This window comes from Ictidomys tridecemlineatus, chromosome 11 (genome assembly GCF_052094955.1).
Source record: "Ictidomys tridecemlineatus isolate mIctTri1 chromosome 11, mIctTri1.hap1, whole genome shotgun sequence".
Classification (NCBI taxonomy): domain Eukaryota; kingdom Metazoa; phylum Chordata; class Mammalia; order Rodentia; family Sciuridae; genus Ictidomys; species Ictidomys tridecemlineatus.
In genome coordinates this window covers 75927657-75943010 of record NC_135487.1, presented here as the reverse complement: position 1 = coordinate 75943010, position 15354 = coordinate 75927657, and the positions used below count along the sequence as shown (strand labels likewise).

The window sequence follows — 15354 nt, the reverse complement described above, 5'->3', positions numbered from 1 at the left end:
AGAAGGCGTTATGAACTCTTGTTGGAGTCCACACACAAGATAACTTTTTCCAGAAAAAGCTACAAGTGTTTTTTTCAAGAAACTGTAAAATCCTTTGCTTTTGTATTTCAGGTTATTTCCTACAGTTTCATTAACAAGAGCTCAACACAGAAATAACTGCTGGTTCAATAAGTTTATTATCTGTATCTGAAAAAACTTCATAGAAAAACTGTTGTTTGGTCTAGCTCTCAGCAGCCCGTTCCTGAGCTCTGAGGAAGCTTGCCTTCTTTTGAGCTACCCGATCTTTCTTCTGGGCAAGGGACATTTTAGGACGGTTCCACCTGCAAAAAAAGTGAAATAGGAATATAATTTTTTAAAAAACACTTTGTGATCAGATGGAGGCTGAATAATCCAATTTCTAATGCATGTACTTATATATGTTCTTTAGCTAACTTTCCCAAATGACAACTTTTATGATATGATCCTATTATTGTGGTATCAAAAAAAAATAGTACAATGGCTAGGTGGTCATTAGGGACTATTTCTTATTCTATTTAAATATCAAAAAGGAACTCTTTAGGTAGTCAATAATAAATGCAATAACTGGTATTTACAACTGTACGAAGATAGAATGGGCCACCTCAGTAGCTTCTGAGGCTAATACATTCCTATCACCACAATTACTTTAGCAAACCTGGTTCCCTTAGCTTCTGCCATATCACGCAGAGCTAGTGATCGAGTTTGCACAACTTCACTGAAAACCTGATCCACAAGACAAAATAAGACATACCTCTTCTTTTTAACTTCTCTCTTGGGCTTTTTCTCATAGACTGGATTCTCTCGTATAGCAGAATGAGCTTTCTTATACATTTCCTCCATCTGAAACAAAGGAAAGCAAACAGTACTTGGTTTCATTTCATATGCCCTACTATATTAATGTACAATAGCACTCCACTATTTGCTCTACTTTGTCCTTTTAAGTCAGATTCTAAAAAAAAAAAAAAACTAAGTCAATGTTGATTCCTGCTTCAATTCCTAAATGTAATCGTAACAAATCCTTTATGTTTATCCTAAGCACCATATATGGACATATTCACAGAACACAATCTACATTTATTCCTAAGTAATTCAGCCATACTTTCTGAATCACAGAAGAACAGTTTTTTTCCGGGGGTGGGGTGGGGGAGGTAGCACCCACACTGTACTCCTCATTCAATATGTTTGCCCTAAATTCTTAGACTGGACACCAGGGAATAAAAAACAACTACCAAATTCTTCTGTCACCCCAAATTTCCCAGATTTACAATTTCCATCATTACCTGATAGGTCTTTCAAAGAATTCTCAGACTTATGTACTAGGAATCTCTTGTATGTTTCACTATTACTAATCACTAGTATCTGGTAGTAATATAAGGTCTCTAGAACTTTCAAAGAGGCTTGAAATTCTCTAGAATACACTGAAAACTAATTAGGTTTCTTATTGGATGAAACTAATGAAAATGCTCCAATACTACAACTCTCTGAACATCTAATAACAATTATGGTTCCCTGAAGAATGGTGATGATGATTCCATGTATTTAGCATGAATGAGAACATGGACATCCTTAGTACCACAATAAAAAAAGTCAAGGTAGGGGCTGGGGATGTGGCTCAAGCAGTAGCGCGCTTGCCTAGCGTGCGTGCGGCCCGGGTTCGATCCTCAGCACCACATACAAACAAAGATGTTGTGTCTGCCGAGAACTAAGAAAAAATAAATAAATATTAAAAAAAATTCTCTCTCTCTGTCCCCCTCTCTCTCTCTCACTCTCTTGGAAAAAAAAAAAAGTCAAGGTAATCCAGGTCTTACTAAGGCGGAGAAAATGAAGAAAATGATTATATATGCACTTGTAGAAAATTTGGCAAAAGAAAAAAAAATGCACACTGCATGTGAGACTGTTCAACTACCTAAATTTATTTCAAAATTTAATTTCTCTACTTCTTTTAAGCACTATTACAACTGTTCACTGTATTTAGAGCCCATGCTTAGCAATGACAAGGACCTGAGGTCTAATCCTCAGTACCACACACACCCAAAAGGAGGTAGCTAAAAAGATACACTAGCCAAAGAGCTGTCTGCCATTAAGTATGGCATAGAATAGCATTAAAAAATAAATATCTGAAAGAACAGATGGGGAGGTGTCTAAATAGTTTAGAAAGAAAAATTCCAAGGTTAAGCAGAACCACAGTCTCAAAAGTAAAACTATTCCTGATTCTTTTTTTACCCCCCTCAAAAACTCAAGCTATGTGTTTATTTTGCCTTAGACTGTGGTCCAAAGCATATAAATAGGAAGTGATCTTTTCCTCAATAATGACTTTTTAAAAATTTTCATGCCCAAAGCAGCACCAAAAAAGAATAAGATACTAACAGAAATTACTTGACCCAATATACTTGTAAATAATTTTAGTTATAATAGCTTTAGAGTAACATGATTCATATTCTACATTTTCACTTAATTTCAAAACTGGTACTACAGTATTTAATCGAACAGTCAAGGTCAAAAAAAGGCAACACAAGTTTTGGATACTTTAAGCCTACTACACTTAAATGTCTAAAAGATTCCTAAGATATGTTGACAAGTCCAGCTCATTACATGTATTATTCCACCTCACCTGTTAATCTACTCTTAATATTCTAATTCCATTTTAAGAAAAGCTAATTGGAATCTATCTACACCTATAAAAATCGCTAGCCTGAAATATACCTATATTAAGAACCTAAACCAAAAACGAGTAGTAAACTTTGTTCTATAAATTAACCGAGAAAGGCCAAACTTCGGTAAATTTCTTACCATGTCAGGGGTAACATTGTTCTTTATATACTGAGAAAATTGTTTCTTGTAAGCATCTTCATCTTCTTCCATTAGATAGCGCATGTAATCTGCAACATTCTGACCCATAATGTGCTTCCGATGTACTTCTGCATTGAACTCCTTGCTTTCAGAATCATAACCAGGGAATCGTTTGGTACTAAAATAAAGTTTTTTTATATTTTAGTATAGATTAACTGAAATTTGTTCACCCACAGGAATTCATTTCAGTAGCTGCCATCAGTCCCGTCTTGAAACAATTATTGCATCATATGCAACCAAAGGACCAACTACTGACTGCTCAGTTAGTGGGATATCATCATTCAGCAGCTCATCTGTGAATTCCAAAGAAATTCATACCACAAACACCTTTTATTTGGAGACATTGCCCAGACTGGTCTTAAAACTCCTGGACTCAAGTACTCCCCTGTCTATTTCCCAAGTAGCCTGGACTAAGTGCCCCACCCTACTCAGTGACAAATGCCTTTAAACTATATCAAGGCTTTCTGTTAATAGAAGTTCTCCTACATATTAGCATGGAAAGCAATTTCAAACGTATCCACCAAATCCTATAATTTCTCAAGGTACCTCAGGATAAGGGAGGAATAGGAGACTTGTCCAAGATCACAATTAATGAAATCATCTAACGAGAATACAACTGGTACACTTGCACTTCACTAGCTTCTTTTTAATAGTGAGGCTTGATTGTTGTAGACAGAATGAATGCAGGACCTTATGCACTCAGCTATATCCACAGCCCTATTTAATTCTGAGACAGGGTCTGGGTTTCCCAGGCTGGCCCTGAACCTGCAAATCCTACTAAGTAGCTGGGCTTACAGATATATACTACCACACACACCCAGTTTTAGTTCAATTTTAATTTAGGCTTACCCCCCAAAATTAATAAAATGTGAAAATAAAAGTGAAACAAACAAGAATCACAAACTTTTTTTTTCTTATTAGGTAACCACTAAAAAAGCTATAAATTAAAATATCAAAATGTGTGTTAAAGATGTGGCTGAGAGGTAGTGTCTGCCTGGCATGTATTAAGCCCTGAGTTCATTTCCTACTACTGCAAAACAACAAACAAAATCAAAATATTAACTCAAACCAAAGGAATTAGCAATTCAATAACCTACTTGACTTTCAAGAATGGCCTGCCATGTATAATATTATTTCCAGCTGAAAGTTTAGGTCAAATTTTATTCTAAATGGGAAAAAAAATTCTGGGGGGGGAGGGGAAATAAATGGAGTTGCTCATTTCTGATAGAAATCAAGTCATGCAAAAGATAGTGATTTCCATACCACTTATTAGCATCAAAGCCCTGGACAAATCTGTTTCTGAGTCTTGGTGTCATCATTTATAAAATGTTAGAAATCCTTCCTGCAGAGTACCTAGCATAGAGCAGGCATTCAATGATAACAACTTTATTGATCTGATAATCTCCACCACCCAGTTAAACACAGGAAAGTATTAGTTATATTTGAGGTCTTGAATACTATTATTACCTATGGGGGATAGACAAGCCTCCATCCACAGCTCCCTTCAGGGCCCCAAAAACTTTATTGCCAGTTGTAGTTCTAGCAAGGCCTGCATCCAAATAGCAGGTGAAGGCACCAGGTTGACCATCAATGCTTTCCACATTGTATTCATCTCCAGTCACCTCCACTTGGCCTTCATAAATCTTGTCCATACCAAACCTATTGAGAAGCTATTAATAAAGAAGTTATTGTAAAAATATATGACTGTTTTTAATAGTCAAATCATTCTAAAAATATTTCATATCCCAAGTACATAATACTTAATTTGATCCTTACATGAGGAACTGACCCCCAATTTCTTCAGTCATGCCTGGCTATAAGAAGTCAACATTAGGGGCTGGGATTGTGGCTCAGTGGCAGAGCATTTGCCTAGCATGTGTGAGGCACTGGGTTCAATCCTCAGCACCACATATAAATAAATAAAAATAAAGGTACATTAACAACTAAAAAATATTTTTTTTAAAAAGTCAACATCAAAAGTTATCACATGTCATTTTAACTTAATTGAAATAAAATTTTTAGAGGTAGGATACTGGGCTAATGGGAACATGTTTTGTGGCTCCACCGTCCAACTACATTATTTTAATTTGGACCACTCTTCTGCTGGTGGTCACCTAGCTACGTTTTCACGATAAACAGTGGGCTTTTGCACCAAGTTGCTCTCATATATAATGACCATGTGACACCTACTAAACATGTATATAACCAGTGAAGATGTGGGGTCTCAACTACACTGCAAAACAAAGTCAGTAACTGAAATAATAAAAAAAAAGCAAAATAACATTTGTATTGCCTACTACTACTAATATATAGTGAATGCTAAAGACACCATCTCTCAAATTTTAATGTACACCCATCAAATGATCCTGTCAAAATAAAGATTCCGAGAGTCTAGAGAGGAAACCCCACAAGTCTGTATTTTTAATGTATGCTGATGGTCCAAAGATGTATACTTGAGTAATGAGGATCTTTGGTAGATAATTTAAGTAGCCACTAGTGGCAAGTAGCTTTTCAAATTCAAATTAAAAATTCAGTTCCTCTGGGCTGGGGATGTGGCTCAAGCAGTAGCGCGCTTGCCTGGCATGCGTGCAGCCTGGGTTCGTTCCTCAGCACCACATACAAAGAAAGATGTTGTGTCTGCCGAAAAACTAAAAAATAAATATTAAAAATTCTCTCTCTCTCTCAAAAAAAATTCAGTTCCTCGGTAGCACTAGCCACATACCAAGTGTTCAACAGCCACAGGCTAGTGACTACATCACAAAGACAGTAAATTATAGATGTCCCACCATTACAGACAATTCTGAACAGAGCTCATCTAGCTATACCCACAATGAGGCTAAAAATAGAATAACCACCTCGTGATTATCAGAAATGTAGTCATTTCAATCAAACTTTGTATTTATAAAATCGTCTTCCCTGCTGATAACCTTGTAAACCACAGAACAGCCAGCGCTGTCCTAAAGCCATAGCTCAAAATCTTTTACTCATGTGCAAACACTGAATACAATCAAAACAAACCAACCCCAAAGTACATCTATTAAAGTCATCTTGTACATACCCTGCGGGCCAGCAGCAGGCCTGTACAATATGCTGCAGCATAATTTGTTAGGCCAACTTTCACACCATATTTTGGTAGTTCATGTGCATATGCCGCGCAGACTATCATATCCCCTTCTATACGGGCATAAGCAATCTACAGTAAGAGAAAAATCAGGTTAGTATTTTGCTACTTTGACTTTTCATTATTGTCCTAAATGCCTTCTTTTTCAAAAGAAATTCAACAGACATAGATCTGCAGCTTTTAAAAAGTTTGTTAAGGGTCGCAGCTCAGTGGTAAAGCACTTGCCTCACAATGAGACCCTGAGTTTGTTCCTCAGCACCACATAAAAATAAATAAAGATAGTGTCTATCTACAACTAAAAAAAAATATTTTAAAAAAAGGTTTGTTACACCTACTCACCTCTACAATTTATGACTTGTTCAATTATGTAAACGGTGAGCAGCTGTTGTAGTATATGTGTACTAATGTCACAGTATGTTAAGACTGTAACTACCCAAATATTAGAATATTTTTGGAATAAATCAGACAATAGTTCCCTACTTTTATCGATTAAAAAGTCCTAGCTGGTGAATTAGAGGTACTTAAAAAAAAGTCAATGAGAATTCAGGTGCAGTGGTGCATGCCTGCAATCCCCAACAACTTGTAAGGCTGAAGCAGGAGGATCACCTGAGTCCAGGAGTTCAAGGCACACCTGGGCAACTTAATGACAGCCTGTTTTCTCAAAATAAATTTCTTATAAAGATCTAGGAATACATCTCAGTGATACAGCACTTGCCCAGTATGTACAAGGCCCTGTATTCTATCCCAAATATCCCTCCACCTATAAATGTTCCCTAGTTGTAAAAGTCCTGAACACTGGACTCCGGGAACTACATTTTAAAGATCTTTTTTAAGCAAGTCACTTTGGTACATTTTATTAAAACTTATTTCAAACAATAAGCAGAAATAAAAACAATCTTGGGTTTCACTTAACTCTTACAATGAGTTAAACAGCATGTAAGGTCATATAACATAAGTCAGGATTTAGTCTGGAACTAGGATGGCAATACTTGTCTCATGTATTTCCCCACCCCCATACAACAGGTTTCTCTAAGTCTTTTTCCCAAATTAGAAAATGGGAATAAAATTAAACTGGGTCAAGTTTTCCAAAGACTCTTAAATTTGTGTGTGTACACGTGTTTTAATATCAGTTTCCTACTATCTCACTCTATTACTATTAAAAGGAATCAAACTATTCAATGTTTCTGGAGGAACAAAATGGCCCTTTAACCCATGTGCTTTGCTTCCCAAGGACAATTTCTCTAGCTCAGTGAAAAAAGATTTATCACCCACAGTCTGATCCTAGGCTACAACTTACCTGGCAAATGATGTCTCTGTTAGTTACACGAACTATCATCCTGTATTTGGGTGTGTTGTACTTATTTTTGTCCTGGATCACCAAGCGTTTCCGAGCATAGTAATCAGTTTTGCCCTCTGAAAGGAAAACCATAATAACTTAAGAAGGAATATTTCCATTACAAAGCAGATTCTTTTAATATTGAAAACATGAAAAACTGCCCATACCTCGTCGTCTTCTAAATTTCACTTGGTATCTCTTAAAGTAAGCCTTATTCTTCACAACTTTAACAAACCCCTTAAAGAAAAACAAACAAAAAAGAATGTTTTTAAAACTTAAATAAATGTTTTAGACTATGACACTTTAAACACGAATTAATCATGTACTTTCAAAAGCGAACCCATACAACTGTCAACTTTCATAGCATCTCACTTTTCAAACCAATTGAATAACACTTTTTCTTCTGCTTTCCATCTGTCACAAACTGATAAAATGCAAGCTTCAATTAGATTCAACAGGTACAAGATCTTGTAACACTATTTTTAAAAGTTTTAAAACGCCTATCACAATTTCTGTACTTGTTCCCTCACATCCTAATACCATCCAATCATTGCACCTCTTTTGGGAAACACTGCTCCACAACAATCAGCAGTGCCTGAATACTGTGCATCTCACTTTGAAAACCGAATCTCCAAATAACTACAACTCTCTCACTTCATCTGTGCCTTCTTGTAAAGCCTAAACTGGCTGCCACAATACTTAACCCGGTAAGAGCACAGGTTTCCCCTTAGAACAACACTCCACCCCACCTTTAGGGCCCTGTCCCTGAAAACTAGGACTAGCAAGGAAATGAGTGTTCCAAACTAAATGAACTCCCTTCCGGGATCCAAGGGCCACCACGGCCTCCAAGCTCCACTGACAGTTCTGGCTCAAAACTTACTTCCCCGGTCCAGGAGCAGCTTAAGCTTTCTAAGACCAAATACGACGCTTTCCAGAAAAACCCACGACTCAGCTGATGGCCAAGCTAGGGTGCAACGACTCGAAGCCCGCCTCCGCTCCGGCATCGCCCAGCTAGCCTGGAGCCCAGTGCATGCCATTTCCCCCACTGCAGGCTGCTGGTGCCCCCTGAGACCAGCCGGCACTCTCCCAGAAGTCTACCAAATTTACCCCACTCCCAATCCGGGGCTCCAGCCCGGTAACCCCTCTTCACCAACCCCTCCCCCAAGTACGCGCTTTGGGCGGCAGCCATTAAGGCCACGCTGGGAGCCGCAGTCTGAGCACTGCAGAGCCGAGAATCTAATGCCATCCGTCCCCTACGCCTCGCAAGACGCGCCCTAGGCTGGCGTTCGAGGGAGAAAATGGAGCCCCCATTCATCCGGAGCCCTGAGATCGAGGTACCCACTCACCATCCTGCGGAACAGAGACCCAGGTCCGCGGATCCACACAGACCTGCAGGCCCAACAGCGCTACAGGGGAGAAAAGGCCGAAGCTCCTGCGCAAGCGCAGTATGTAGCGCTGATGATTACGCGTGAGACGTGTGGAAGAGAGAGGGCTTCCAGCTACAAGGTGTGTGGTCTGCCGCCCCCTGCTGGCTGGAGGATCTGTGCTGAACATTCCCTTGTCAAACCCCTGAGTGCCGCCCGCTCCCAACTCTAAGGGCTTAGGGGTGGAGAATGCTTAGGGGTGGAGGTGAGTATGAACTTGGGAGGATTACATGAGGCTTTCGCCTTTTTTTTCTTTCCTAGGGCATTTTATCAAAACAAATACATTACATTTCTAAGAAGAAAAAAAATTAAGTTAAATAAAATGAATTTTCCTTGAAGCCCTCTTACCCTCTCTAGGACTCTACCTGGTGATTCAGAGCCTACAAGATCCTCCCAGGAAGCCTTCCCTGGAAGCATCAAACCTGGGATAGGGGACATTTCTCTGCCTTCTTAGCACCATCGTACATGCTTCAGCCCACCGCAAACTATAAACCCTGAAGGTGGGCCCTGCTGTTAGGAGCATCTTTAAATCTCCAGCGTAAGTGCTCTGTTATTTATTTGTTCCTGGTAAAACAATTTCTTAGGGCTCTTTTTTTTTTCCTATATCCCTATACCTACATTGTTTTCCATGATTCCTGAAACCCCCGTTCCTTTTCTTTCTATCACTCTAAGCTAGTCTTTTAAAACTAATTGTATCCGGGTGCAGTGGCAAACGCCTGTAATCCCAGCAGCTCGGGAGGCTGAGGCAGGAGGATCTTGAGTTCAAAACCAGCCTTAGCAAAAAAAAAAAAAAAAAAAACGAGGCTCTAAGCAATTCAGTGAGACCCTGTCTCTAAATAAAATACAAAATAGGGCTGGGAATGTGGCTCAGTAATCGAATGCCCCTGAGTTCAATCCCGGGTACCAAAAAACAGAAAAACAACTAATTGTGACTGTGGCAATGGGCCATTTTCTTTTCTTGTTTTCAATACCAAGATTGAGAAAAACCAATTATCAAGGACAAGTATTTCTCACTAACAGTATTTCAGAGTGGTCTTTGGGATTTTTGCATGGGAATCATTTAAGTACTAGTTAAAATGCAGATATTTAAATATCTTCCACCTCTACTGAATCAGACTCTGGAGGTTTGGGGCTGGGAATGTGAATTTTTTAATTTGGCTTCAATCAAGCCCAGTAGTCTCAGCAAAGCAGAAAACAAATCCTATTTTACCCAATAATGAAGCTTACTGGTTCCACCAGAAAAAGACTTATTATTAATTTTAACTATCCCCTCATCTTCCAATGATAGTAGCCTGCCCTTAGCAGATGGGTGTACACAGGGTTAATTAAACAGCACAGAATCAGGACATCAGCTGTTCATTGTCGGAGCTAAAAAAAGGGGCTTCCAAACTAGAATGAAAAGGGTAAGTGGGTCCATAAAACTGCCACTAGGGTAAACCAGAAGTATGATGCCAGTTACTTCTGGTTTCAACTTTTAATTCCTATGTAATAGGAAAAATGAACATGGAGTTCACTCTGGCCAATTTCAACAGAGCTCTAGAAAAAAAATGTTAAAATATTCCCCACACTCGAATGTGACTGAATCTTTGCTGAACAGCTTTTGTAAGTATAAAAAGAAACGTGCGCAATCTGTATGCATAGAAATCGAGTGGTTCATCAAGTTATTAGCCTATCTACCAGGTCAGGCCCTGCTCACATTGGAGGTATAAGCATCAAGAAAGAAAGTCTACCTGGAAGTAGTAGACCCACCCACCCTTAAGTTTTTCATGTTTTAGTCAAGAATACATATGAAGACCCATATACCATTCATCTGAATATTTAGAAAACTACCACATCATTGAGTTAAATGTTTATCTTCCTTCTTTTTATTTTATAAATCTATAGCAACAAAATTAAAAATATGTGTACTCATTTCCTTTAGTCATAACTGGGGGTTTGGGGCTGCATGGCTAGCTCAGTCAATGCTGTTAGTGATACCAGGGGACAGGCATTCTTGTCCAGCACCTGTGGTCAGTATCACCTTACTTAAATGATTAGAGTTGGGGCTGGGGGTGCTGGGGTTGTGGCTCAGCAGTAGAGCACTCGCCTAGCATGCACAAGGTGCTGAGTTCAGCACCACATAAAAATAAATAGACACTGTGTGTTCATCTGCAACTAAAATATGTGTGTATACATATATATATGTATAATATATATATAAAATAACATAAATAAATAAATGGTTAAAGTTAAAAATCAACAGTTCCTGGGTGTGGTGGCACATACCCATTATTCCAGAATTCCAGAGGCTGAAGCAAGAGGATCAGAGAGAGAAAGAGAGAGAGAGAGAGAGAGGAAGAGAGATATTAACAAGGCAAATTTGTTAAAATGTCAACAACAGGGAATTTGCAAGAAGGGTACATGAAAATTCTTTGTACAAATGCTACAATCAATCTGTAGTTTTGAAATTATTTCAAAATAAAAAAATTAAACATTGATCCCTGCTAGAATTGGAAACATGGCTTTGAAACAATATTTGAAATGAAGGCAAACTCAATTTAATTAAATATGTCTGGTACAAATTACAAGTAGAAAACAAATCAGCAGGGCTGGGGTCGTGGCTCAGTGGTAGGTAGAGCGCTTGCATAACATGTTTGAGGCACTGGGTTCGATCCTCAGCACCATATACAAATAAATATATAAAGGTATAAAAAAATCAGCAGAGGGCTGGAAATACAGGTCAGTTGGCAGAGTGTGTGCCTCAAGTGCATATAGGCACTGGGTTCAATCCCCAGCAACACACACACACACACACACACACACACACACAAATACAAATCAGCAGAGCAGTGCATATAGCTCAGTGATAGAGAATTTAACTAACATTCACAGGGCCCTGGGCTCAATTATCTTATTTGCAAATTAATATTTTTAATTGTAATTGGTTTTTGCTTTACATAGAGTTTATAGTTATATACTGAAAGATGGTAAGTGAACTACTTTATAATTAGATCTTTATAGCTATTAATTCATTGAAATTTTTTCTTTTTTTTCTTTCTTTTTTTTTTTTTGTTTTTTTGAAGTTGTCAATCAAAACCAGAGAGTTTCATACATGCTAGGCAAGTGCTCTACCACTATTACACCTTGAGCCCTTGGAAAAATTTTAAGTTTTTTAAACCTGTACTTTGATCTAGGAGAAAAATATTAGCCAAATAAAGAATAAACTTTGTTTCTTTTTTAATATTTATTTTTTAGTTTTAGGTGGACACAGTATCTTTATTTTTATGTGGTGCTGAGGATCAAACCCAGTGCCTCATGCATGCTGGTGAGGGCTCTACCACTGAGCCACAACCCCAACCCCTGTTTGTTTGTATAAAGCTGTGGTTGTTTTGTTTGTTGGTTGGTTGGTGAATAAACCTAGGGCTTCACACATAATAAGTACATACTCTATCACCAAGCTACACTCCCAACTCCAACCCCAAGCTATGGCTTTTCATGCAACTGAAATTCAACAAAATATCAAAATAAAAATGATTGAGCATGTCTGAGAGTTTTCATGATTTTTGAGGTTTCTTTCTTTTTACTTTTTTTTTTCTTTTGGTGGGGGGGAGCCTTATTGGGAATTAAACCCATTAAGCCACACAATCCTTTGTATTTTTTATTTTGGGACAGGGTCTTATTAAGTTGCCTAGTGTGCCCTCACTTGCAGTCCTCCTGCCTCAGTCTTGAGAATTGCTGGGATTGCAGGCCTGTACCACTGCCCCCAGCTAGGCTGTTAATGTTTTGATGACTGGTAAAATAAAGATGTACACAATTCATAAATTATAATATAGTACATTTATTCCATAAAATTTCCATTTCATGTCTTCATTTCAGCAAAATGTTTACATTATCATTAAGATATCACATCATTTGTGTTCCACAGATAGTAAGGCCAAGTTAGACAATCTTTTGTATATCATTACTTTCTTAAATAGTTTTCTTTTTTTTTTAACTTTTTAAAGTTATTGATGGACCATTATTTTATTTATTCATTTATATATGGTGCCGAAAATCAAACCCAGTTCCTCACACATTCTAGGCAAGCACTCTACCATTGAGTCACAACCCCATCCCTTAAATAAACTTATTTAATTTCAGTTTGGAGAAATTTTGTTCCACTGAAACAAGAGAAATTGGAATTTTAAATAAAATCCTTAAAGCCTTAAAGCTATACTTACATTTGGAAATGAATCATGATTTTTATATATGATATTTAAACAATGTGATAAGAATCATGGATAAATTATTTTTTCACAGAAAATATTACTAGAGATATTAATGCTACTATGTACAAATCACTGGCATTTTATTACAGTTTGCATAGTCTCTTGTATAACATTATTAGTAAGAGCAGTAGTACTACATCTGTACAGGTTTTGGCAAATTCTTCTAATATTTCAGTGCTAGAATATGATAAAGAAAAACAGAATAGCAATATGTTGCTCTGTTTGTTCAAATGTCTTTTTAATGGGCCTTCATGCACTGATTTATTAGGATCAGAAAATAATCTCAAGCAATGCAAGGTGGTACAGGCCTATACTCCCAGCTACTCTAGAGGCTGAAGCAGGAGGATCACTTGAAATGAGGAGTTAGTTTTTGTTTTGGTACTAGGGATTTAACCCAGGAGCTGTTAACCATTGGGCTACTTCCTCAGCCCTTTTTATTTTTTATTTTGAAACAGAGTTTCAACTTAGGGAGCTAAATTGCTTAGAGCCTCACTAAGTTGCTGAGGCTAGCTTTGAACTTGCAATCCTCCTGCCTTCACCTTCCCAGCCTCTAGGATTACAGTGTGTTCTCACATCCAGCTGAACCCAGGAGTTTGAGGTCAACCTGGGGTACATAATGAGACTGTGTCCCCTAAAAAGTTTTTTTAACTTTAGAAATTCATTTTAGATTTATTTGTATTTTCTTCTCTACAGTCACACAAACTTATTTCCTTGTTCTAAATTTTCTGGTATTTAATTAGAATGTGACTTTCACTGAACATTTCTTTTATAGTTTCATTCAATTTAGAAAAAAAAAATTTCTATAGCTGGTCACAGTGGCACAGGCCTGTAATCCCAGCAATTTAGGAGGCTGAGGTAGGAGGATCTCAAGTTTAAGGCCAGCCTCAGAATTTAGCAAGACCCTCAGAAATTTAGCAAGACTCTGCCTCAAAAAATAAAAAAGGGGGTCTGGGATTGTAGCTCAGTTGTAGAATGCTTGATTTGCAAGTGTGTGGCACTGGGTTCAATCCTCAGTACCACATAAAAAATAAATAAATAAAGATTGTGTCCATCTACAACCAGAAAAATAAATACAATAAAATAAAAAATAAAAAGGACTGGGTTACAGCTCAGTGGTGAAGCACCCCTGGGTTTAATCCCTAGTATTAAAAATATTTTTTTCTCTAAAGTTTTAATCTTTATACATTTTAGATTCTTTCAAGTTTTAAGGCTTCTATTAACCTTCTTAACAGCAAGCAACACTACACACCAAATAACTAGGAAGTACCAACTCAAAATTCATTTTTCTGTCAGACTGATTTGCTCTTCATATAAGCACCTTTGTTGTCTTGATTTATTCATCTGAAGCATTTCATATCTGGTCTCAATAAAATCTATCTGTTTCAATATGATGAATTAGAATGTCAAATTAGACTATGAAGACAAGAAAATGGATACTTAGCTATTCTTAGACATAATGCTTCATGATTTAAGAATCGTTTGCATTCATATTATCAGAAAGAAAGAATTTAATAAGTTAATTTAGTTTTACTTCTCTTATGTTTAAAAAAAAATTCCATTACTCAAGTCCTACACTCTGAAGCAATGTCCATTTCAAATGTCAACAGCATCAGAAATCAAAAATCTTCACGATCCTCGGGCACAATTGCCTTTTGTCTGGGGGGCACAGTACAGAAAATGTGGAGCAGCATTTTTCTGGGGCCTAGAAGGTATTGATGACCAGGTCAGATGCTTATTACATCTGGTCAGAGTGAGTGTCAAGTCCTAAGTGACAGAGGTGCCTGAAGCCAAGTGCGTTTTTGTTTATTTTGTAGCCATGTGTTCTTTAATAAGCTTACTTTTTCTGTGTGTTTGTTTCTATGCAAGGCTTTATAAAGTACAGAGTCAGAGCAAGGTTTCCTCTTGCCTGAGTCAAAGGAAGGTATTTCTAATGAACTTCACTCCTGCTAAAGACAACAGGGCCTGAAATGTCTGCACTGCCCCCTGCTGGATGGCTCTGCGTGACTTTCATGGTCTTCCACTGATTCTGGACTCAGACTTGATGGGGAGGGGTGGGGGAGAGTGAATCGAACAGGGAAAAGGAGCTTCTGGATTTCTGTATATTAAAAATAGTGCCTGTAATCCCAGCAGCTTGGGAGCCTGAGTCAGGAGCATCGCAGTTCAAAACCAGCCTCAGCAACTTAGCAAGGCCCTAAGCAACTCAGGGAGACCCTGTCTCTAAAAATATATTAAAAAGGGCTGGGGATGTGGCTCTATCTCCCAGACCAAGAAAAAAAAAAAAAGTATAGGCTGGGAATATAACTCAGTGGTAGAGCCATGGTCTGGTATGTGCCAAGCATTTATTACATTTTTCTCATT

At 37.8% G+C, this 15354-nt stretch overlaps 1 protein-coding gene and 2 non-coding genes across 3 annotated transcripts; all 3 read right to left on the bottom strand.

Moving 5' to 3' along the window:
- Positions 1-153: 153 nt before the first annotated feature.
- On the bottom strand, positions 154-8815 carry Rpl5 (ribosomal protein L5). The gene is made up of 8 exons (XM_078026743.1): positions 8672-8815; positions 7493-7562; positions 7287-7402; positions 5927-6061; positions 4336-4538; positions 2809-2986; positions 770-858; positions 154-320 (listed from the first exon to the last, which is right to left on the bottom strand). The coding sequence occupies exons 1-8, from the start codon at positions 8672-8674 to the stop codon at positions 221-223; spliced, it is 894 nt and encodes a 297-aa protein (XP_077882869.1). The 5' UTR covers positions 8675-8815; the 3' UTR covers positions 154-220.
- LOC120891052 (small nucleolar RNA SNORA66) lies at positions 594-726 on the bottom strand. The gene has a single exon (XR_005735486.1). It is a non-coding gene; the product is annotated as a small nucleolar RNA SNORA66 (small nucleolar RNA).
- Positions 3060-3154, bottom strand: LOC120891050 (small nucleolar RNA SNORD21). Its single transcript, XR_005735484.1, has one exon. It is a non-coding gene; the product is annotated as a small nucleolar RNA SNORD21 (small nucleolar RNA).
- Positions 8816-15354: the final 6539 nt, after the last annotated feature.